We start from the raw sequence: 23619 nt of genomic DNA, 5'->3' as shown, positions 1-23619 counted from the left end.
GTGCACAGCTTTTAGTCCCCTTGCTAAGGATTCCTGTCTTTGGAAATTTCTGACTACAGAGATACTTAAATTTCTTTAGACTTTTGAGAAAACATTAGACACCAGGCAACTAGAAGGGGATAGTATTCATTCCTGCATATGTCACAACAAAGGTGCACGGATACAGGTTAAAAAGCAGTAGCTTGCTCTGCTTGGGTTTAAGACATCTCCATAAACTCTGCATTTGGGACATTCCCACTCTGGTGCTGCTGCTGCGCTCTGATCCCAGGGCAACAGACAGTGCACTGCAGGAACAAATGGGAAAAAAAAAACAGGCACCAATGAGGCAGGCAGGTCTGTGCCCTGCATGGGTGCTCGGCACTGCGGGCAGGCTGCATAAAAGCTGGTCACAAGTGCCAGCCCTGAAACCAAGGATGGGCCACATCCTACAGCTGCTTGTATTCCCAAGAAAGGTCTGGGGGAGGCAGCAAGCTAGAGAGTTGATGCTGAAGGGAAGATATATGTGTGTGGCTTCAGGGCCTAGGGACACAGGGCAGCCCTGGAGGACGCAGGAGGCTGGGCAACACAGCTGGAAAGAGGGAGCCTACAGCTGTAGATGGCTGCAGGCAGTGGACAAGGCGCTGGCAACTTGGAGCTAAGGAAGCAGAAGCTGCAGACAGGACAAGCAGTACTCCAGCAAAGGGGGGGGGCTGTTTGTGACCAGATCTGACAGCAGATCTTTGAGCAAGTGTGCTCAAAACCGCAGCTTTAAATGTTGTTCTCATTTGCCTGATGACCACTGCAGCATCACAGGCCCCCAGCTGACTGCCACTGGTATTTGGCAGAAGGAGGGACAGAAGGCCACTGACTCAAAGGACCCAGAGACCTCCGCTGCACTTGAAGCTTCTCTGCTGACAATCAGCCCACAACACCACCCTTTTAATAGTAGAACCTTCAAACATCAACTCTCCTTTATCTATCACAAAAATGCCAGCACCGTGTCAGCCCCAGTGCAGCCTCCCGCTCAGAGCGGGACTATCTCCAAGTTAAGGGCAGCTATCGCTTTGCCCAGCCACCCAGGTTTAGGGCCGAGCCGTGAGGCAAGAGTGGTGCATGAGGATCACTTGGGAGCTAGAGGTGCCTGTGAAGCTCAGTTGCAGAGTGGTCTCCCAGGGTAGGAGGACAGCAGCCACAGGAGCCGCACTGCTGAGTCCAGGAGTGGGAAAAGAAGCTGGTAGCTGCCTTCAGTGTCCCATCTTGATGTCATGTGGAGGAACAGCAATACAGGTTGTTCCTAGAGATCTCCAGGATCCAAAGAGCAAGATTTTCCAAAGTGTCTCACTAGCATTAATGCATGAGCTTCTGACACAAGTGAGCTTGCGAGCAAGGGGAGCCTGGAGAAGCACAGCAAGTCCATAAGTAACTGCCTGGTGATGATTAGGGAAATACAACCACCACAAGCCAGGGAAGTCCATGCTGCCTGACACATCTTTTTTTCCCCCAGCAAAAACACTAGGAGGAGTCATCCACAGAAACAGGAGTCTGCTGCAGTTGTCAGGGGTGCCAAGAACTGGAGGCCAGCACCCTCAGTAACTGTCTGCATCCATAGAGAAGTTTCCACTTTCCAGCTTCATCTGTTTAATTTGAACATCTCTCTGGTTTACCAGCTCACGTAGTCTACGGATTTCTTCCTGTTGTCGGTAAAACATCTGCAAAAGCTGTAAGAAAAGTCACATTTTATCTCCCTTACTGTAAGGAAACACAGACTTATCCTGTCAAATGTCACCAGTCCTGTCAAATCACTTCTGAGAGAAACCATTTAAGGAGGAAGACTTCAACCAACAGAATGAACATCAGCAGTACTCCTGCTGTCCTCTTGCTTGTGCTATAAATGCATGTGTTTCTCAGCACCATTTAGTGATGCTACCTTGGATTAATTCGGTGGAAAAGATCAGAAAAATTAACTTTCACACTTCTGATCACTCCAAGAGAGCCTAAACACAGAGAGTATTTGGAGTCTAAATTCCTGGATCTGCCATGTCTCCTACTCTGACCTTAGGCATGTCCTTTTACTTCTGGTCTTTTTTCCTATTGATCCTGCACCACTGCACAAGCTTTGGTTATGATACACAGAGGGGTTTGGCTGTCAGTTAAGTCAGATCATGTTGCTGCCAGGACCTTTTCTGGAGCCATTCCCAGGAGTAGGCAGTGACCAGCAGCCAGCCTCAGTGGCACTGTGCTGCCAGCTTGTTCCCCAGCAGTCAGCTTCCAAGACAGGGGCAGAGCCAGCCCCCCCTTTCCCATGTCAGGGTCTACAATATAGCTAAGTGCTCAAGACTATATGGATGCACCCTGGGCCAAGGAAGCAGGATACACCAGCTTCTTCCACAGATATCCCTGATGCCTCATGGGGCTATCTGAACACAGCTCCCATAGAAGGTTTACACTGCATATACTCCCTTCTCTTCCAGAACCTGGAGGTCACAAGCGCCTCCTTGTCCCCAGACACCAGGCAGGTCAGTGCACAAGAATGCCTAAGAAGCAGGAATACTGACTGCTCTCGCCTTTCCGGACTCCCTCAGCTGGTGCAGCTGGGCCACATTTCTGCTTCAGCTCTGCAGCCAGAGCATGCAGAGCTTCTGCCGCACAAAGAACAAAGAGCTTGTACTGGCCAGGTCTGCAAAATAAACCCTCCCCAGATTCTGTCACCTTGTGAATGGCATCCTTTTGCTGGCTGAGGCTTCCACCCACAGTCCCAACCCTTCACCCCAGATATTCACACCTCATTTTCTGTTTTGGGTGGTGGACACTCAAATATGTCAAAGCTACTGGAGAGGCACATTTGCTCATTTTTTGGCAATTTCTCCTCCACTCTGAGAAGTTTTCTTCTATGTTCAATCTCATTTGGCTCCTGCACATCCTCCAGCGGCATCCTTCCTCCCCAGCCCTGGTGCCGGCTCAGGTCATCAGTCTTTGCGGGTGGCTCTGGCTCAGAAAGCTGTGGTAAGGAATTCACAACTCCAGAGCCTGGTCTCAAGGATACCAAGAGAGGTCCTAGGGGAGGAAGCAGGTGACAGGTTAGGACTTAGGAACCACATTCAGAAATCAGCTGTAAGCAATTCACTCAAACAGCCTGCAGGGATAAATGAGTAGAGTGGAGCAAATTCCTGAGTTCGCAGTGGTGAAGATTTTAGCCACCAAATTATTTTAGCTTACAGCCACATCTGTTATGTCTCTCCTTTTCCTTCCCTTCTTTCTCTGAAACTTGACAGGCAAGGGAGCCAGTAGCAGTTTACCTAAGCCCTGGAGAGCTGGAGGGCTGGGGAGTTCTCCATGTACTGACCTTTGTTAACTCCATTCAGCCACTCTTGTGCTGTAAGTGCTGGCTGGGCTGCTGTCGTCAAGGGGTAGATGTCTTCCTGGTATGACTCTGACTGCAAGCAAGCAAAAGTCCAGAGTCACCATATCAGTGAGATTTTGGCTTAGAGGGATTATACTGGATTGTGGTGGAGAAAGGAGTTTGTTCCACCTCAGCACAGGATGTGTCATGAGCACTCACCAGCTTGGACATAAAACCTTCTTGTCTGCCCTGAGCCTCTCTTCTCCTCACCCCAACTCAGAACTGTATCTGAAGGCCTATTTTAATACCTGCCAATAAGATCTTTACACATCCAGACAACAGACTGGGGGAGGTTGGTGAAACACTAACCCAGTTCTCTCAAACTCAGCACTCCTGAGGATGAAGAAGTGGATACGAAGGATAGGCACAAGTCACAAATTATTAGCTGATCATCAGCTGACAGAAACTGGCCAAGCAGATAACATTGGCAGAACATGCCTGATTGGTCATTGCAATGAGCATTAGCTCTTGCTGCCTTTCTGAACTCAAGGCACTCATACCTTCCAGTGTTTCTGGAACCCATTGTTCCCTTTTTCCGTGGGTAATTCTTCTTTCTTCCACAAGCAGATTTTCATGTAACTCAACAACACTCCGAACTCTTCTCTCTTTCGTCATTATGTCAAACACAGACACCTAACTCCCGAGTTACCCAGCCGGGGTTTGTTGGCACGGCTTTCCCACAAACTGACCAGCTTTGTCCCTCAGTCCAGGAGAGCGAAAATCTGTTATACCTACTTTCCTGCCCTCAAGAGTCACAGAGAGAGGGTGCTGCCTTATTTTTCACTGATATTTGTCCCAGACACAAACATGACCTGAAGTTAACTTACCCGTCGAGGCACAATCATGGAGATGGGCTCAATCATGCTTTTAGTAGGTATCAGTTTGTAGAAACGGAAGATTTCACAAGCTGACACTTCAAGGCCTCTCTTTGGCATCATTCCTGGTAGGATAGCATGAAACAAACAGGATATAAATCCCCCTAGGAAAGTTAATGTCATCCATATTGGAATAGGTATGACACTAAACAACAAAAGGAATCACAGCATCAGCTATACAGCAGTGAGGTGTGAAGTTTGCAGTCAAAACTGGCTCAGTGGCACAAATGACAAGGCTAAAGAATTTTGGTTTCTGTCCAACCATGAAGCTACATATAAGGGTCTGTGTTTTTTATGCCAAGCCTCCTGTTCCTTCTTCATTCTCATGAGCTGCAAATTGAGTGAACAGGACTGAGCAGAACTGGCAGGGAATGCCACAGGATTTGACTATCAAGATCAGCAGGAAGGGATTTCAGGACACCTGAACACATTAGAAGAGCTACATGAGTCATGCTGAAAGCCCTTCCAGCTCAGTATCCTTCCCCCAGCACTGTACCAAAGCAGAATGGAGTAGGAGCAGGATGTGAACATCTACTTTGTCAGAAAGCACCATTTGTCCTTCAGGGACTCACTGAGCCACACAAAGTCTCAAAGTACCTGGTAACCTCACTGGATTTCTATCCCATAAGCTTCTAAAGCCCAAAGCCTACTGTCCTGGCTTCAGCAGTAGCAGTCATTTTTCTTCTTCTTAGTAGCTGGTGCAGTGCTGTGTTTTTTACTTTCAGCCTGAGAACAGCACTGATAACACCAATGATTTTAGTTGTTGCTAAGTAATGTTCACTCTGAGCAAGAATTTTCTGAGGCTCATACTCTGCCAGGGAGGAGGGGAAGCCAGGAGGAAGCAAAGACGGGGCAACTGACCCAAACTAACCAAAGAGGTATTCCATACCACAGCACATCATGCCCAGTATATAAACTGGGGGCAGTTACCCAGAAGGGTTAGATCACTGCTTGGGTCAGGCTGGGTATCGATCGGTGGACAGTGATCGGTTGTATTCTCTTTCCTTGTTATTTCCCTTATCGTTATTACTATTGGTGGTAGCAGCAGTGGTTTGTGTTATACCTTAGTTACTGGACTGTTCTTATCTCAACCCATGGGAGTTGCATTCTTTCCATTCTCCTTCCCATCCCTCCAGGAGTGGGAGGAGGAAGAATTGGGGGGGGGAGTGAGCAAGTGGCTGCATGGTTCTGAATTACTGGCTGGGTTTAAACCACGACACCTACAAAGATACATCCATGTCAATTCCCTTAACAAAAGGGATTATCTCTCTTTTAGACCTTGCTTCATTGTGTCCTACAGAAGCTTTGTTTTTTACTAATACCAAATGACTCCATTAAACAGTAGATTCTACATGAAGGGCCAGTGATCATTACATTGTGCATTCACCTAAATGTAAACCTAAGCTCCACTCCTCTACATCTACATTGTATTCTGTTTTGCAAATACTGGGGGATAAGATTTAGTGAAATAACCTTAGCAGTATGATTTGATCAGGATAACAGGTCAGACCAGGGAAGTATATTTGATTCATTCAGGCCCTTTAAAAACACTTGTACACGTCCTTTTCAGTGAACAAATTTTAAGAAGACTGTGACAGCCAAAAATTAGGATACTATATACTGCAAGGATCGTAAAAGCTGAGTAACAGACAGATAGATATTCCAGTTAAGTTTTAAATAATCTATTCCTTTTCAATAACAGGGTTTTTTTGAAGGACACAGGTACAAATCCAGTGCTGCTAAATGTCTGTAACAATGTCCTGGAAGAATGGGAGTGTCTGCAAGTAGTGTGGAGGGGTGGCAAATGGTCCTAAAAACACATGTTTATAGAGGAATACAGCTTACAGGGTAGACTGGAGAAGGTTCAAGAAAAGGATACCAATAGGGTCTGAGAGCTGAAAGCCAAATTGTGTAGCTTGAATGAGCTAAGCAATGGGTAGTAAGTGGACAGGTTAATAAGCACGGGTCTCCAATGGAGGAGGGGTGACCTAATCACAGCAAGTCCATCTATAACTGGGAAATGCCAGCAAAGGAGAAGATAGGCAAGCAGTAAAGGTATTAAGATGTGGAGCACCCATTACCAGAGAAACCCCAGAGTGGAAACAGTGTCAACAGAGTTCAATGCCAAAAATCTTGGAGCAGATTCACAATGGGCAAGAAGCATCCTCCACCTTTAAATCCAGACTATCCTCCCTTCCACCTTGATTAGGTATGCAGGAGGGGATGGATGCAGCAGTGACTGGTAAAGCTGTGTGGGCCATGTTCTGCTGGTCAGAAGGGAACCCTCAAACCTGTGCCCCTGTAGTATCACCTGTGACATAAAGGTAAATTGGGTCAAACTGGCTGCTGTGCACCTGTAAACCTGAATAGAGACTCAAATCTGGCCCACTCTCTTTTCTAAATGATATTTTAGATAGTCCTGGACTCTGGCAGTCTTTAAAACAAAGAAGCCACCTCTTATAACATTTGACATATGCTGTCACTCACCCATTCCCTTCTGTGGTAAATGAGAACGATATTCCATCAGGTAGTACAGGTATGGTTTCTCAGGGCTTATCTCATAGTACCGTATATTTCCATCACCCTAAAGGCAAAGAAAATCAACGTAAGGCAACCTCTGCTGCTTAGTATGAAAGCATGAGAAGATTGCCTGGCCTCAGAAGCCATGCAGAGTCAAGAATGAACTAAATATTTACCCCCAGATTCCTATGTGGGAAGGTTAGGGCTCTGCAGTGTGCCTCCCCAGCATTTGCTGAATGGGAAGCACTTACCTTTCCCACCACATAAAGCATGTGTGTGTCTGAGTCGTAGAAGGGAAATAGGATTCCTGAGGAGCCATCCAGATCCTCCTCCAGTAAAGGCACAGAAAGGTCATCCTGGCAGGACACAGGAAAAACAGAGAGCTTCAATCACTGGCCAGTCACCTCAAGTCAGGGACATCTCACCTGAGCCCCACCTGACAGTGGCACATAAGCCAGCTTCTTCAGAAACTCATACTCTATAATGACCCTAGGCCATGGCCAGCTGCCCAGAGCAGAGGGTCATGCAGAAATTTATTCAAAGTTCTGTGGGTGGGAAATGGGTGCTCTGTCCCAGGCTCTCAATTGAGTGCAGCACCTCAGGACATCAGCTCATGATAACTGGTACAAAGGGTGACAGCACCACAAAGAGGCAAAAGACTGTGTTACAAGGTAGTTAACACAGAGGGATGAAGTGAGACACTGACAAAGGAAAAGAATATCACTGTGTAAGAGAGGGGTAGAGAACAGCAGGGTTTCATAGGGCTAGCAGGCATCGCGATAGGAGAGCACGTCTTGGAAGTGATCAGTACTACCTCAATACTCTTAACGTCAAAGATCATCAGAAAACAAACACACAACATTTTTTAACTCCATTGAGGGCTTCACCTGAGTAGGCTGTGTCTAGAGCTCATTTCTGTTTCCAGTACCAGTATCAATTTACCAGTAAGACCAGGAAGAGCTGCTTTTAAGTCAGAGCTACAGTGACCATCCAAAGGTTCTTTGAATGATTTCTACCCATAGCAGGCACAGCATTCTCTCTGTTCTGGTGGATTTCTATGCTGAAAGTTTTGAGAACTTCTTCAGAAACTCATACTCGATTAACAGTGTCATAACAGTAAGGACTATCACCAACTAAGTATTTGACAGATCACTTCTGAATTGCTGTTATAAACCGGTTGTTGGGTATTTGGCAGGTAGAAAAAGTTAATGAGACAGCAAAAGAGGGAAAACTGAAGCTGGTGCGGTTAAGATTGCTGGTCCAACTCACTTGATCCCATAATGCAATTTGCCTATTATTCCACCGAGATGTTCCAGTAGAGATCAGTTTTTTCATGTTTCCAAGGAACAAGACTTTATTGGCTTTGTGAGAGTTGTAGCTGGCTTCCTATAGGAAGAGAAAGGACACTGTGTGAGGAAGAGACAGCACCCATCGCATAGCCAAATTTCATGTTACACAAGACCTCTGATTCAGTAACATCTGAAAGATCTGCTCAGCCTGCCTGAACTACAGTGAGCAAGATTTCATGGGCATCTGAGAAAGGCAGCTTAAGTTCTTCAGAGCCATCCGCAAAAGCGCAGTCAAACTAATGTATTACATATGTGCAAAAGGGTGATCTCTTAATTGCTGGCAGGGCTTTGTGCGCCCAAATCTGTGCAAATACCTAGTGTCGTGGTTTAAGCCCAGTCAGGTAACTTGTTCACTCACTCCCAGTGAGTGGTGCCGAGCTGACAACAACCAAGGTCCGTCCCTCCCCCCCCACCAGGGCTCTCCCCTTCCCCACTCCCGGAGGAACGGGGAGGAGGATCGAAAGGGTGCAACTCCTACGGGTTGAGACAAGAACAGTCCAGCAACCAATGTACAACACAAATCACCACCACTACTATCAACTACAACAATGATAAGGGAAAATAACAAGGGAAGAGAATACGATACCACCGGCCAGGAAAACGAGAAGCCCCTGTCCTTCCGGGTAACTCCCAGTTACCCCCCACCCCGGGCATGATGTGCTGTGGTATGGAATACCTCCCTGGCTAGCCCGGGTCAGGCGCCCCATCTGTCGTGGTTTAAACCCAGTCAGGTAACTTGTTCACTCACTTCCCCCCCTTTTCTGGCCCTCCCCCTGCTCCCGGAGGGACGGAGAGGAGAATCAAAAAGAATGCAACTCCCACGGGTTGAGATAAGAACAGTTTAGTACCTAAGGTATAACACAAATCACTACTGCTACCACCAATGATAATAATGATAAAGGAAATAACAAGGGAAGAGAACACATCATCTCACCACCAGCCGACCGATAACTCGCCCCCCCCAGCCCGACCAAGCACCAACCGATACCTCCTCCAACCCTGCAGTCTCCCAGCCCTTCCGCCTAACTCCCAGTTACATCCTGGGCATGAAGTGCTGTGGTATGGAATACTTCTTTGGTCAGTTTGGGTCAGGTGTCCTGTCTCTGCTTCCTCCCTGCTTCCCCTCCTCCCTGGCAGAGCATGAGGCTCACAAAGTCCTTGGCCAAACCAAAACATCGCTTGTTATCAGCTCTGTTCCCGAGCTGAAAGTCAAAACATTGCACTGCACCAGCTACCAAGAAGGGGAAAAATGACTGCTACTGCTGAACCCAGGACACCATCTCTGCTTCCTCACAGCTTCCCCTCCTCCCTGGCAGAGCATGAGCCTCACAAAGTCCTTGGTCAGGGTAAACATCACTTAGCAACAACCAAAAACATCGACATCACCAACACTGTTCTCAGGCTGGAAGTCAAAACACAGCACTTGCACCAGCTACCACAAAGGAGAAACATGACTGCTACTGCTGAACCCAGGACACCTAGGAATAAGTCAGCCTCACCTTGCCAACAAATACAGAAACCAGGCAACAATAACAACCCTGGCAATGGGACACTTGCACCCTTCTGTCCACCTGATCTCTACAAGCCCTGATCTCTACAAGTCCTCCCTGTGGCATCCCACACGGGACTGCATGAGGCAGCTATCAGAACAGTGCCCTTCGAAAGGAGTTTCAGGGAGCAAGAAGCATGGTAGCAAGATGCGGAAACTGTGTTCAACAATGACAGCAAGTGTTCCATGAAAAGTAGAAGGCAATTGCAGCACCTGGTGTGCTGGGCAATGGAAGGCACAGAGGAGTCTTCTTTAATGGCAATGAATCTACCCAGAAGAGAAAACACTCCAAAGGGTGAGATCAGCTGAACCACAAACCTCTGAACCCAACCTACCTGTAGGACTGTTCCTGCACGAGGGTCTATCAGACGTATCTTTCTGTCCCTACAGGCTGTGGCAAGGAGACTGCCATCTGTGTTGAATGACATAGAAAGGACCACATCTCTGTGAGCATTGAGGATCTTCACTGGGTTTGAGATGACAGTCTTCATGGTGTCAAGGTTCCAGATCATTATCTGGAGAAATAAAAGAAAATCAGCCCTTTGCTGCCTGACCAGCTGGGGGATTTTTGTACCCTATTAACCTCTTCTCTGCATGCATAGGTCTTGCCATCTTAAGTGGTTGTTCTCCAGCATTTAAAATATTCCCTGGTACTTACAGTAATATATCAGGGATACACTGCTCAGAATGTCAAATGTTCTAATTTCCTTCACAACCACATTTTATACATAAAAGTGGCCACCATCAGTGCAGATATTTGCACTAGCATAAGAATGAAGCCAAATAAAAAAACACAAAAAAGTGCATGGCACTGCATATTGTATCTAATCCAGTAAAGGAGAACGGCAGAATAGACTTAAGAGAGACTGGAAAATTAGCAAGTCCTTCTGAACTTGCAGCAATGTCCTTTTGCCTTTGGGGTCACCGTGGAATTTCACCCTGGGGAAGGCTTATGAGCTCTTTAGCATTAGTTCACAGCTTGAAATTAAAACAAATTTCAAAACACCCTGCCAAACAGGGTACCCCAGGAGGAGAGCTGCACATAGAACAGACCCACCTTGTAGTCATACCCAGAGCTGAAGAGGATGTTATTAGCAGTGGGATGCCATTCAATGAGACCAACTCTTCGAACATGCCCAAGAAGTTCCTTCTTCGGACTGGTAATGGTTTTTGTTAGCAAGGGCTTGGGGATCTCCCAGATTTTCACCTGAATGGCACAGGATGGGTCTTTGTGAGATTCCTGAGTAAGGAGCTGATTTGGAACTAATAACTATTATTCCCCTGGTATTATTATGCCCTTGATAGTGAATAGGAATGCTCCTGGCTTTATTGAATGCCAGTTATTTAAATTAGTATCTTTACTTTTCTGTGGGCCTGAGGAATCCTCTTTACCCTCTATCTTTAGCCAGCAGTTCTACCAGTTTGTTTTAACTTGGTAATTCAACACTTACACTTGGCCAAGCTGTCAACACAATTACAAAAACTTATTTCCAAGGGGAAAAAGTAAATGACAGATCTTGCAGACCTTGCCTCATAACAAACTTTGAGCAAAAACAAGCAAATCTGAAATAAACTTTGAAGAGTCACAGAAAATATTATAGCAGTGATCAATCCAAGCAGTCATCCACTCAATACTACATAGTAAAAGAACTGAGAACTCCCCTGGTCAGATGACAACTATAGTATTGTTTGTCCCATAGAAACTGCATCAGTGCCGAACACTTTGCAAATGACACAGCCATTTGTCAAAGTAGACAGAGCCCACTCAGGTGGGTAAAGTACTCAGAAGCCCACATAGCAGATGTCCCAAAAAGAGAGACTGAGAAGCACTGCACTGAAGTTTATTCAACTTCAACTGGGAGTGTGGTGTCTCATAACAGGTCTACCTGCAGCCCTGGGTTCTTCTACAGGGATGCTGCATGAAGACAAAAAACCTCTGTCCTCCTGGAGTGGAAGAAGAAATAGAAGAAACCTGCAAAAGGGGCTTGACCTATGCAGGTATAATGAAAGAGTCCCTCACTAACTGTAGAAGCACAACTATTTAGGATTCTAACAGGTGATTAAGCCTTTGGCACAATGAAAATTACTATGCTTGTCATATTTTTTCCTAGATTTAGCCTGAAGCAAAAGAGTAATGCTCTTTGAGGTAGATAGGTCATGGAAGTTAGCCACATCTGCCCAAGTCTCCCATTGTTTGGCTGATGAGGATCACACCTTTCTAAGACAAAGAAGGAGAGCTATAAATCCTGGGACCTGCTGGGAAAGGTCATGAGCGTTCTTCTCAACTGAGGAATCAAGCTCATCAGAAACCTAAGGACTGTGGGGTCCAGTAGCCTCTAGACAAACTTCCAGAGTGGTAAGAGCTTCAACAGCAATCACTAAAGCAATAGAGCTGAGAGTGTAAGAAAGGGAAAAATAGGTTGTGTTCATACTGAGAACTGCCTAGAATGAGCCATTCACCCTGCATGCTATTAAATGGTTGGTGGTAAAAGCAGGGGAAAAGCCCCTGGTGTCTCAGACTGTATTAAATGGCAGAAAGTGCCAGTGCTTACTGAGCAGGAGTGGGTCTTGGAGCCAGCCCTGCCAGGTCAAGCAAGAACAATTCATGAACCATTTACCTTACTGCATCTTGAAGAAAAACTGACAAAGCAAAATCACAGAATTGCCCTTATAAGCACACAGGACATCTTCAGCAAGCTGAATTCACATGTTCCTGATTGATGTGCCAAAAGGAACAGAAGGGGTAAGAGGATAAGGCCTCTCCCCATACTGTTCAAACTCTCAGTCCCTGTCCACTTGCACTGGCCTCAGTTCTAAGCCTGCCTGAAGCAGCACTGGGAACTGTAAAGGGCAATAGGTGAGACTATTGACTATTGACTCACAGAGACTATCCATCCCCTCCCATGACAAAAATTACCACTCTACAATTCTTCAGCTACACACTGCAAAAGATAGCTATGGTACCACCAAGGCAAGCTCCAGAAAGGCTGATTAATGGCCAAGAAAGCTCTGAGGAATGTGGGTAATGGGAAATTTCCACTACCTTCACAGAAGCTTGTGGCCATCCTCAAAAGCTCCAGGGAGACACAGTCCAGTAAGAACAATCAGATACATCCTTGCACACAAGCCAGAACAGTGGCTTATGCCACAGTGAGGCTCAGAAATGGTGCAGAGCACCATACCTTAAACAACAGAATGCGAGGAGTCTTGGGCTCTGATGTCCAGCCCAGTTGACACCTCTGGGACCCTAGAAACTTCCTCAGACTTCTCTCAGGACAGAGAAAGTGTTGCTGTGGAGACGTGCTAAAAGTACATCCAGTCCAAGCTCTCTAGTACAGGCCAGCACAAGACAGATGTTGACACCATATCTGTCAGTGACGTGTGAATCCAACAGCAGGCACTGAGATGAAGGGGGAATGGGAGCAAATCTGAGGAGAGGTGGGATGAAAAGAATTTGTTCAGTTTCTGGCTACCCTTCAAGAAAAGCACAGAGGAGATGGAGCCAGAGTCTTTGGAGGTGCACAGGGACAGCACCGAAAGCAATGAAAACAAATGGCAATATGGGCACTCCCTGGTGATCAGAGGAGCCCTATTTTGCCTAGAAGGGCACTCAACCCCTGGAAGAAGGGACCAGTGAGGCCACAGCATCTGAAGCCTTGGAGATCTTCCAGCTCACCTGGACAAGGCTTAGAACAACCTGATTCAACTGACCTGCTTTGAGTAGGGCTTGGACTAAGTGAGCTCTAGAAGTCTAGCCACTGGCTACCAGGCAAACCAGTCACACTAAGAAACATAGTCTGCTGTCCTCTGTAGTTGGCAGGGATGGAAGAGGTATCCTTACATTATGTCATTGTGTACGGAACCCCTAAGGTCCTGGTGCCAGGATGACGGGAAGGTGATACCAAAACAGAGAGCATATTCACAAACAGCAAGACTTCTTAGAACAACTTTTATTGATGAGACCAGTGACAAGCTCAGTATTTTCATTGTTTAGATCATCAGGGAATGATCCAGTGCCAAGTTTCAGTAGGAAACTGGAAAAGAAAGCTGACAGGGAGCAGCTTTCCTGCATAGACTCCAGAGTCCTGGTAGACAACAGGATAAATATGACACAGCAGCATATCCTGGTGGGGATGAAAGCTAGCAACATCCTGGCCTGATACAAAAGGAAGACAGCCGTTAGATCAAGGGAAGCAATTTTTCTCATTTACTCAGCTATCATTAAACAGCAGCTGGAACACTGCATCCAGTTTTGCAGTATCTCAGTGCAATAAAGATGCTGATAAACTTAAGTGATTCCAGTGGAGGCCACCAGGATGCTCAGGAGGCTGCAGCACTTGCCCTTTGAGAAGCTGAGGGAGATGGGCTTGCTTAGCTTGGAGAAGACATTTGCTTCAAGGCAAACTTAGAGAAGCCTTCAATACTTAGAATACTGCTAAGAAATTAGAGCCAGGCTCTGTCTTGAAGAGCAGGGTGGTAGGACAGGATACAGCGGTTACTAACTACACTGGGGAGGTTCTGACTCCATATAAGGAAATATATTTCTCCATGGAAGCAGTGAAGAACAGGAACAGGTTGCCCAGAGAGGTGGTGAAATCTCTATCCTTGGGTTGCCTCCTGTGCTCAACAGACCTGCACAGGAGAACACCCAGGCTCCTTTAACACAAATGGTTTTGTGATTCTGTAACTGCAGCAGGAAGTTTTGAAGCTTCTGCTCATTCCTTATCTGAGGATCAAAAGAGAGGTCATGGTAGATCCTTCCTGCCACAGGTCCATCCGGAAACAGTATGAAAACTCAGCAGACAGGTTGGAGGATAAAATTAAACCCTCACAGACAGCCCGGAAATTTAAAGCCTTCAAAAAATAAAAGACAAACATATCCGAAGAAGCAAAGGAAAGTCACTACATGAAGGACAATTAAAAGAGCCTAGATTTCTAATTCAAGAGTGATTTTCGGCAGAGCTGAAATGTCTGAATGTGCACTAAGCCAGGGTTGAAGGAAATGAGAAGGAAAACCTCCCTGATGCTGTGTGGTAGAGTGAATATACCCAGTGGAAGAAAACATATGTGGGATCTCTGGAAAAAAGGACAGTAGTTAGTCAGGTGGCTCTGTTGCAGAAGTCAACATCCCGCTTTTGACAGGACATGGAAAAACAACCTTTCATGGTCACTTAGATACAGGTTAAATTGCCCGTTACAAACATTTCAGTTACTAGTCTGCACCTACACTGAGGCAAAATGTGTGACTGCATCTTAATTATAATAGTACCAGGTAAGGCACTTACTGCAGAATGGTATGATGCAGATTCCTCAGCTACTCCATAAGGGATCCAGCATGACTTTACAGAGTAACTGAGTAGAGAAACAAACTCAAATTTGCTCTGCAGGGAATTAATCTGAAGCAGCTGTTCCAGATTACATTGTATTGAAGCTTTTGTTTGAAATTAAAGGAAGAGTTTTATAATGATTAAAATTGAATAGTAATTCCATTTTAAATTCATACTCTTGTTTTCTCATGCAAACATACCCAAAAAGACAGAAGTCCCCATAAAACAGATCTTTCTTTACACACTGATTTTGATATATCATCTGGAAGGTCTGACCCCAAGAGAAATAAATGATCTTACTTTTACCTGACTTCTTTATATGTATATGTATGCTTTCACATCTCAGCCATGCGCCTTTTGGTTTCTTTTTCATTTCTCTCCCCCAAAAGGATATTAGCTATGTAACAACACCGTCGACAAGCTGGTAAACTTACTGTGGCATCTTCTGAACATGAAGCTATTACAAAGTCATTGAATGGGTTCCACTTGATGTCCAGAACATTCCCTCTGTGACCCCATATTCTGGGATAATGTGGGTCGAGCTTCCCTGTCTGGAAAACACATATCAACAAACCTAAGGTGAGCCAGGTAATTACAGGACATTTTTAAAGAAGATCCAAGCCAGCTCCAGCAAAAAACCTCTTTCTCCTTGTTATGTTCCAAGTGCCCTGGGTGGCCTCTGTCTATTGAGAATGGGCTTTTGCTGTCCCTGCTAAGCAAGTCTTGATGATAGCACTGAAAAGAAAGGAAATAATTGTCCAGGCCTTTCTAATTACACATTGCTATGAAGAAATCTGTACACATGCAGCAGCTGAGACTGCTGAAGTTAGAAGACAGTATTTGGTTCAGACACCAGGATAAAACTTTGAGGGGAAACACTCATAAACAAGTTGAATCCTCCATATTTTTTAAAGATCTTGGGGGGAGAAACACACACACCATAAGATTTCTTACCTCTTACCTCTTTCAGAAGACATTTTTTATAAGCAGGAAAAACATGTATATAGAGTTTAGCTTTTATTCTTTAGCTTCATCAGCTAGAGTTTGTTTTATTTTTCAAGCAAAAAGGCATTTGTGACACAAATTACAAATGTAGTTTTTCTTTCAACAGCTATCTGTTTCTCCCTGATATTGCTCAAATCCAGCCATTCACCAGACTGAACCAGATTCCAGACTCTCCTAAAAGACTCAAAGTTTGGGTGGCATCTTCACTACTAAAAATCCTGCACGAAGTGCACAAAGGAGTATTGAGAGCCTGATGCCACATGGGAGCAGTCTTGCATCAGGAGAAAAACATACTGCAGGCACAGTGCTACAAAGCCAAACCAGTGTATTAAATGCTAGGAAGCCTGCTGGGAATTTTAGTAACATTGCAGCAGCACTTGCTTCTCCCTGTCAGGAGCAGGAGAAGTACGGACCCACTTTCTATCCAAGACATCTGTCCAAAAGCAAAGGTCAGACACCTAAAGAGATATGGTGGCAAGCTGGTCCTGCTTACTGCTTTATTTTTGTCCCACCTCAAAGAATTACAAACCAAAATGAACACAAATGCATGCTCTCATGGAAAGGAGACACTTGTGTTGGTGCTCTCCCTGCTCCTTTCCAGAGGTGGGCCTTAGGAGGGCACAGCAGAGGGGAATCAGTGCTGGCTCTAACATGGATGTGGCCCGAATGTAATTTTCCCAGCCTTTAAAATGTGTATGGTTCTGAATGCAGAACAGGGCACAACATGTAACTATTCTGGCCTCACTGGAAAGTTTATCACATAGACTGGGACTAACCTGCTTTAATCTGAACACTAGAGGGCTTTGAAATGTAAAAGACTGCTTTTTGGACTACAGTCTAAAACAATTGTGACAAAGCAAAGTGACTTGGGAAGGCAGAAGAGAGATAAAAAGCCTTTAATAAGCAGCATTCCCCCACCCACAGTGTCCTTTTGTGGGCTTCAGAGCTTGATTTCAATTTGGCAACTCAATGGGCTGGGCAGCCAGCTCCACAACGATGCCTTGATCCCTATGGGAACTGTCCCCTCCTAGAGCTGGCTGGCTGACTGTCTGCTCCCCATTCCATCTGGGAGACTCCCAGGCTGCCCTGAGCCTGCTCTGCCAGTCCCATCCTGCAAGGCTGTCCTACCACCATGTCCCCAGCAGGCTCAATTGGCCTTGGAAAAGGAGCCCTTGCCCTTCCAGCCACCAGCCCCAGTGCAACCTTGCATTCATGGGACAGAGCAGGACCCCGCAACACGTGAACCCCCAGGCTTCCAATAAACACGTAGGACAGGTAGAGCTGCTGGTCTCAGATGCAAATCTGTATGTGGAAGTGAAGCTCTTCACATGCTGGGGGAAGTTTTCATCTCAAAAGCTATTTCATTAACTAATGTTTTGTTATTCATGCAGAGGTACCTGACTTCCACAGAGATTTGCAGGGATTGAAAATTAGTAATTTTTCAACCTCACACTTTCTAAACTCCCAGCACTTCTGAAGAGTAACCAAACTCAGAGCTCCTTGACAAAAAACACTTCTACTGGGACAGCCCTTACAACTCTCCCAAGAGCAGAGTTTGTACAGGGTAGATATCCTTCCTTTAACAGCCAGTGCTGACGCATTGAAAGGCTGGAGATCGCAAAGACTTAGATAAACATCTCCTTGTCTCTTGGGACTTTGTTCTCATTTTTCTATCCCTTTGCTTTATGCTGCAAAGGAAGAGACAGATGCAGTCTCAGCCAAGCCTGGTCATTGGAGAAGGGAATAGTCAGGCCTTTGCCACAAAAAGGAAGGCCACAAAACTGCTCTCTCAGTCAAGAACTTTGCTTGCTATGCACTGCATGCAGTTCCCAAACACATCTGTGCCAGACACCAATCTACGCACCCTAAGAAGACCATTCATCTCCCAGTTATAGTCACTGAGCCTGTGTCTCCTTGGACTTGCAAGATTAACAAAGGCAGTCAGCCTGTTCAGCCATCTTCCTCCCTGGTGAGACGTGCTGCCATTCAATGGTACATCTTCACGAGGACCTGTCTGACACATCCTGCATCAGAAGACCATTCTCCAAGTGGTGGCAAATATCAAACTAATTCCTCTTCAGGCTGAAAGCAAAGGCCTGCTGAAAGGAGAGTATCTGTGGCAAAGAGCTATCTCCCTATATAACCTCTGCTGCTCTCAACCCTAACTCTCCCCCAGGCTCTCAGAGAGGAACAACAGTGCAGTAGTTGAGAGCGGGATTTACGCAGACTGACGAGAGAGCTTGGTGCCCACAATAAGGAGCACAACAAGCCAGCAAGGAGGCACAGTTCAGAGCAAGGTTGAGCCTGCATTTAAGCACATCTTGACGCAGGCAGTCCCTCTAGTAGCATGTGCAGAAAGAACTCCAAAAAGCATTGGAGGGACAAGAGCAGCTCCAAGGGCAGGTTGTTCACCCAGCCTGGAAAGGGTAGGCCTCTCTTTCCCAGCTACCATATCCTGCGTTGGCTAAATGTGATGTCCTGGCTCTTCCGCTTTTCCTCCACACGATGGCAAGGTTGTAACGCAGCTGCTGCCTGTGAATCCAGTCAAAAGTAACCACAGATCAGAGGCTCATCATGAGAAGGCAATACTGTCCCATGCATAGTCTCCAGAGCAGCTGCCTTTGGTTCCCTGCAGCTGGGTCCACAGTATGCTGTCTACCATGGTCAGCATTGCAAAGGATGGCAGCCACAAATACCACCACCAGGAGCACAAGTCAAAAGCTGCCTGGTTTTACCAGGTAGGACCAGCTGAGAAGTGTATCACAGTCCCCAGGCTCAGGGAACCTCTTTCTGTGAGGGGCTGAGCCCACTCTCCACACCCAGCAAGGGTCAGGAACAGGTATTCAGAGAACGGCTGTGCAAAGCGCAGCACGTACAGATAGTTTCCCCGATCCACCACCAATGGTCAACCCTCAAGGGACATGCATCAGAACTAACACAGTTCATAAAATGCTCTATAACTTCATCCTGGTTTACAACCCTTAATTCTTCTGGTCTCATCAGCATCTGGAGCAGTGAGCTCTACATCTGAACTGCAGAAGAATTCACATCTACTGATAACAGTTTGCTCCCTTTACCAGGATTCCAGGGACTCCATACCACAAAAAAACAAGAAGAATTACTCCTCAGGCTTGTTCCTCATCCTCATGACAAGTTTTACATATCTCACTTCTTTGTCTTTTTTTCCAGACTGACTGAGGCCTAATCTACATCTTCCTCACATATTTTCATTGATGTACTTTAATAACCTTTTTCTGTACCTCCCAGTTCTACCATGCCTTTGAAATAAGGCAGTTATTTCTGCAGGCAGGTATTTCAGATCTGGATGGAGTGTTAAGCAGGTGTTAAGATGGAAGAATTACTACTGAAGACTAGCCTAGAGAGCTCTAGAGAGCTGAGAAAAGGTGAGAAGACAGAAAAATTAATAGTAAGCAGTGCAAGCACTCTCAACTCATTTTGCCAACACTTTGAGAGCTGGCTCCCACCCCCTGTCCCACAGTCACCAGCTTACAGATGCGGCTCTGCGATAAGGACAAGTTCTTCAGCCTCAACAGATCATGGTTGAGGGGGAAGAAGTGACTCAGTCAAGAAAAACAAGGCAAGGGTTAATTTTAGAAGGACTGTCTTTGAACAGCACCTGCAGAGAAGGAGATGAACAAACAAAGTCTAGGAGAGCCAGGAACTGTGCTAAATTCTTCAAGCATAGCCAGTTCACTTTCATCCTTAGCAAATATATATTGAAAAAGTGGTAATGCAATAACACCATCAATTAACTTTTAATTAAAGGCTGAACTTTTGCCTTTCATCTGTTCTGCCCTGATTCCAGAGAGCTCATAATCTCATATTCAAGTTAATCCACATTAGTGCATGCCTAATTTTTTCTGAAGCAATAAACATCAGATGGCCTGCTTCTCTCCCTCATCAGATCCGTAAGTCATCAAAACCCATAAACATCGGATTTGTTACTGAAAGGGAAGCTTCTCCAGCATCGATGCTTTAAGCTTAAGAGCTTCACTGCCTGATAACCATTTCTCCACTCTTTCACAAAGGAGGAGGTAGAGCGAAACATGCCACATTTTCCTTTTGTCATATCTGAAAACATGCCAGTAATGCAGCTTTCAGATTTTGCCCCCTGTGTCTCCTAATTACTTCTATATTTAAAATTTCTCCTAGCACAGTTCCTGCTCTTTATACAGGAAATGCAAATGAGATGTGAAATGAATGAAGGTGCTAAAAAGCTGCAAGCAGCAATGTAAGAGATAAAACTATACACAACCCAGGAATCACCTGCCAGAGCATCTGAGGCCCCTCCTATCACTCTGCAATCTGGACAGCAGCATTAACTGAATATCCTCTGTGTGATCTAGCTCCCTAGAAAGCCTGGCTTTCCTCCAGCCTCTTGATGCTCTCTCAAAAGCCAGCCTGCCTCAGGAGAGCTCACCTGGTGTATGGGAATGACAACAAAGGCCCCCCCGCACGCACACTCAGTCACCACTGCAATGAAGTGGGGGTTTACAGCGCAGAACTGGTTGTCATGGACGTTGTGGGTGATGGGCACGCAGTCATAGCATTTCTCCTTACTGGCTGGTCTGCCATACACGTGCCGGAACTTGGAGGTGCGGTACTGCAGGTTCCACGACATCTGCAATTGGAGAAACACAATGCTCCATGACATAAGGACCAAGCAAGGCTTGCAGACCCCCGCTCCCCAGCACAGCCTCACCCCTCCACATCTGTGCTCCTCACATCAACCCTCAGACAGCAAGCAGCAGTCACTTTTTTCTCTGGTGGTCTTCACCCCTGTGGCATGACCTGTGTCTGCACCCACTGCAGATGGAGTGATGAAGAGAAGAGAGTTCAGGGGAGAGAAGACAGCTCTCTCCATCACCAGCTGGGCTGTGCATGCAGTCCCTATCACTGAGGCAGCGTCACACGGCAGCAAGTTTAAGAGGAGATGAATCTTGGTAGCACAGAGCTCAGGAAGGATAAAAGATACATCTTAGGTGGGGAAAGCCTGAAAGATGGCAAGTGAAAAAGCCAGTCTGGATGCATGCTTCATTTAGTCCTGAGGTGTCTTAGGACCAAAAATAAGTCTAAATTTTGCACATATGAAGGGAAAAAAAGAGATCTGACAGGTTACAGGAATAGTTGCTGTCACCTCTTGGCTTTTTCCCCACTAACAATGAATGACATTTTGCATGACTAGCTTATAACTGCACCACAGCCTTCTGACAGGCAGCATTTTAAATGGTGTTTAAATTAGATACATAAATCATGCTAAACACAAGAACCCTTCCCACAGAGAGCACTGGAGCTTAACAGAACTCATGCAAGTGCTCTCAAGTAGGAAACTACCAGTGTTGGGCAGAAAAGGTCATTCAGACTATTAACTCTTGCTCTCTCAACAAGACCTAGACAGTGGGGATGGTCCTACTGCCTAAAGGAAAAGAAATGGAGATCAGGCAAGAAGGTTATGGGTGAAAGAGATCCCCAGTCAGCTGTGAGTATGGGCAAACATTGGGAAAAGGCTTGATTTTACCCAGTACTGATTTCTTTAACATGAACTTGGTGAACACTGTTATCAGCAATACTGGATCAAAATACTCCAGTCTGAGATGGGAACCCAACCAAGCAGCTTTTGAGTTACAGCAAGACTTAAACCACTCACTCATGTGGGTAAACGTTTAAGGGGAGGCATGCAATGGCAGGAAATCAAGAGCGTCATCACCTGACAAGGGGTCTAAGCAATTCTAAACTTAAATATCCTTGTTGCTGGCATGTTTTTGCATCCTCTTATGATGACTGTTTGAGGTTAGGAAACTGTATTGCTTGATCCTGGGCTGTTAAACTGAAACTTTACAAGCACCCATCAACACAAAGATCCACAAAGCTCACATCCCACATCACACTGGAAGATGTGAGCTATGAATAGTGCTAGGACACAAGTCCTGTCCTATCTCCTGTTCCCAGAAGGAGCACAGTGTGGTCTGAAGTGCCATGACATATCTGCAATACAAAAGGGATAGATGCCCATTCTGAACACAACTGTGGTGAGACACATGGAGACACAAGTAGCAGCCCAGATAGAGAAGCTGGGAAGAGCTGGGCTGGGCAAAACACTTCTCTGCAGGGCTGTACTTAAGCAGCTCCCAAGTTTTGGGAAAACATAATGTTACTTGCTGCACTCCAGCCAGCTATAACAGGTCTTTCATCTTTTATTCTCCACTCCTGCATGATTGTCAGCTACTCAAAACAGCTTCCTGGCAGTAAGCAGAGCGGTCACTTGTGCCACCAGCTCCATTCCCCGCCATTCTGTCTTGCAGGCAAGCCCACCCTGAATTCTCTCCCACCCTGGGTGAGTCCTGCAGCAGAGCAGGCCCCATCTTCTCCATAAGGGCCTTTGAACTCCTCGATGACCCCCACACTGGCATGTTTCCATGTACACCTCACCATTTCCATTCCCCACCCTTGCCCACCACCTCAACATTAGGAGGACGGTCCTCTCCCTGCTGGAGGCAGAGGCAGCAGGGGGCTGCACATCATCAGAGCCGACTCCATGGGCCACAGGGAGCTAGCTGCAAAATCCTCCCCAGAGCAGGAGGCAGAGGCACCTCCATGGGGAGCCCCTCCCCCACATCTTTCCATGGCAAGCAGTAAACCCTGGTGTACAAGTAACTTTTCACAGTTCCTCAAAACCTACTGAGGCTACAGCTGCACTTTCCACCTACCTCCCCCATCCGAGGTGCCACTACACTACAGCACCTTCTTACCAGCCTTCTCCTGGCCCTCATCACACAGCCTCCCACTTCCAGAGGAAAAGCGAACTGGACAAGGAGATCCTGACAGTAGCAGGGCTGCATCAGCCCCCTCTCTGCTCACAGTGCCACGCCCATCCGAGGGTGCTGGGATCCATCAGAGGCCTCTGCTCAGTGTTCCCTGCAGGGTCCTTCTTTTCCATTTTCAAACATTCGCTTCCCTCTTCTCTGTTTTCGGGTTTTGACAGTCACAATTATTTGGTTTCCTTCCTCTCCTTTACTGCCACACATGGTGGAGAAGAACAGACAGGAACACCAGGCAAAAGAACGTGATATGACCACTGTCCAAACACAGAATCATAGAATGGTTAGGGCTGAAAAGGACCTTAAGATCATCTAGTTCCAACACCCCTGCCATGGGCAGGGACACCTCACACTAAACCATCTCACCCAAGGCTCCCTCCAACCTGGCCTTCAACACCACCAGGGATGGAGAATTCACAACTTCCCTGGGCAACCCATTCCAGTGCCTCACCACCCTAACAGGAAAGAATTTCCTCCTTATAGCCAATCTAAACTTCCCCTGGTTAAGTTTTAACCCATTACCCCTTGTCCTACCACTACAGTCTGTAATAAAGAGTCCCTCCCCAGCATGAGGTCTCCACACAGCCTTCTCTTCTCCAGGCTGAACAGCCCCAACTTTCTCAGCCTGTCTTCATACAGGAGGCGCTCCAGGCCCCTGATCATCCTTCGTGGCCTCCTCTGGACTTGTTCCAACAGCTCCATGTCCTTTTTATGTTGAGGACACCAGAACTGCACACAATACTCCAAGTGAGGTCTCATGAGAGCAGAGTAGAGGG

General features: G+C 46.3%; 1 protein-coding gene across 2 annotated transcripts in view; it reads right to left on the bottom strand.

Annotated features, from left to right (window-relative positions):
- Positions 1-711: 711 nt before the first annotated feature.
- CORO2A (coronin 2A) overlaps positions 712-23619 on the bottom strand; it is a 52794-nt gene continuing 29886 nt past the window's right edge. For both annotated transcript variants that reach the window (XM_062604347.1, XM_062604346.1), the window contains exons 2-12: positions 20446-20646; positions 15434-15550; positions 10730-10879; positions 10008-10187; positions 8044-8160; positions 7026-7130; positions 6742-6838; positions 4207-4319; positions 3323-3413; positions 2762-3033; positions 712-1697 (exon numbers count right to left, since the gene is read on the bottom strand). In XM_062604347.1, the coding sequence (XP_062460331.1) occupies positions 1566-1697; positions 2762-3033; positions 3323-3413; positions 4207-4319; positions 6742-6838; positions 7026-7130; positions 8044-8160; positions 10008-10187; positions 10730-10879; positions 15434-15550; positions 20446-20646 (1575 nt within the window). In that variant the 3' untranslated portion in view covers positions 712-1565. The remainder of the gene's footprint in view (positions 1698-2761; positions 3034-3322; positions 3414-4206; positions 4320-6741; positions 6839-7025; positions 7131-8043; positions 8161-10007; positions 10188-10729; positions 10880-15433; positions 15551-20445; positions 20647-23619) is intronic.

Source organism: Pezoporus occidentalis, unplaced genomic scaffold, assembly GCF_034315485.1.
Source record: "Pezoporus occidentalis ecotype Australia unplaced genomic scaffold, CSIRO_AGI_Poc_V1 ctg86, whole genome shotgun sequence".
Lineage (NCBI taxonomy): Eukaryota > Metazoa > Chordata > Aves > Psittaciformes > Psittacidae > Pezoporus > Pezoporus occidentalis.
The sequence above is the reverse complement of the archived record's forward strand: the minus strand, read 5'-3'. Positions and strand labels throughout refer to the sequence as shown.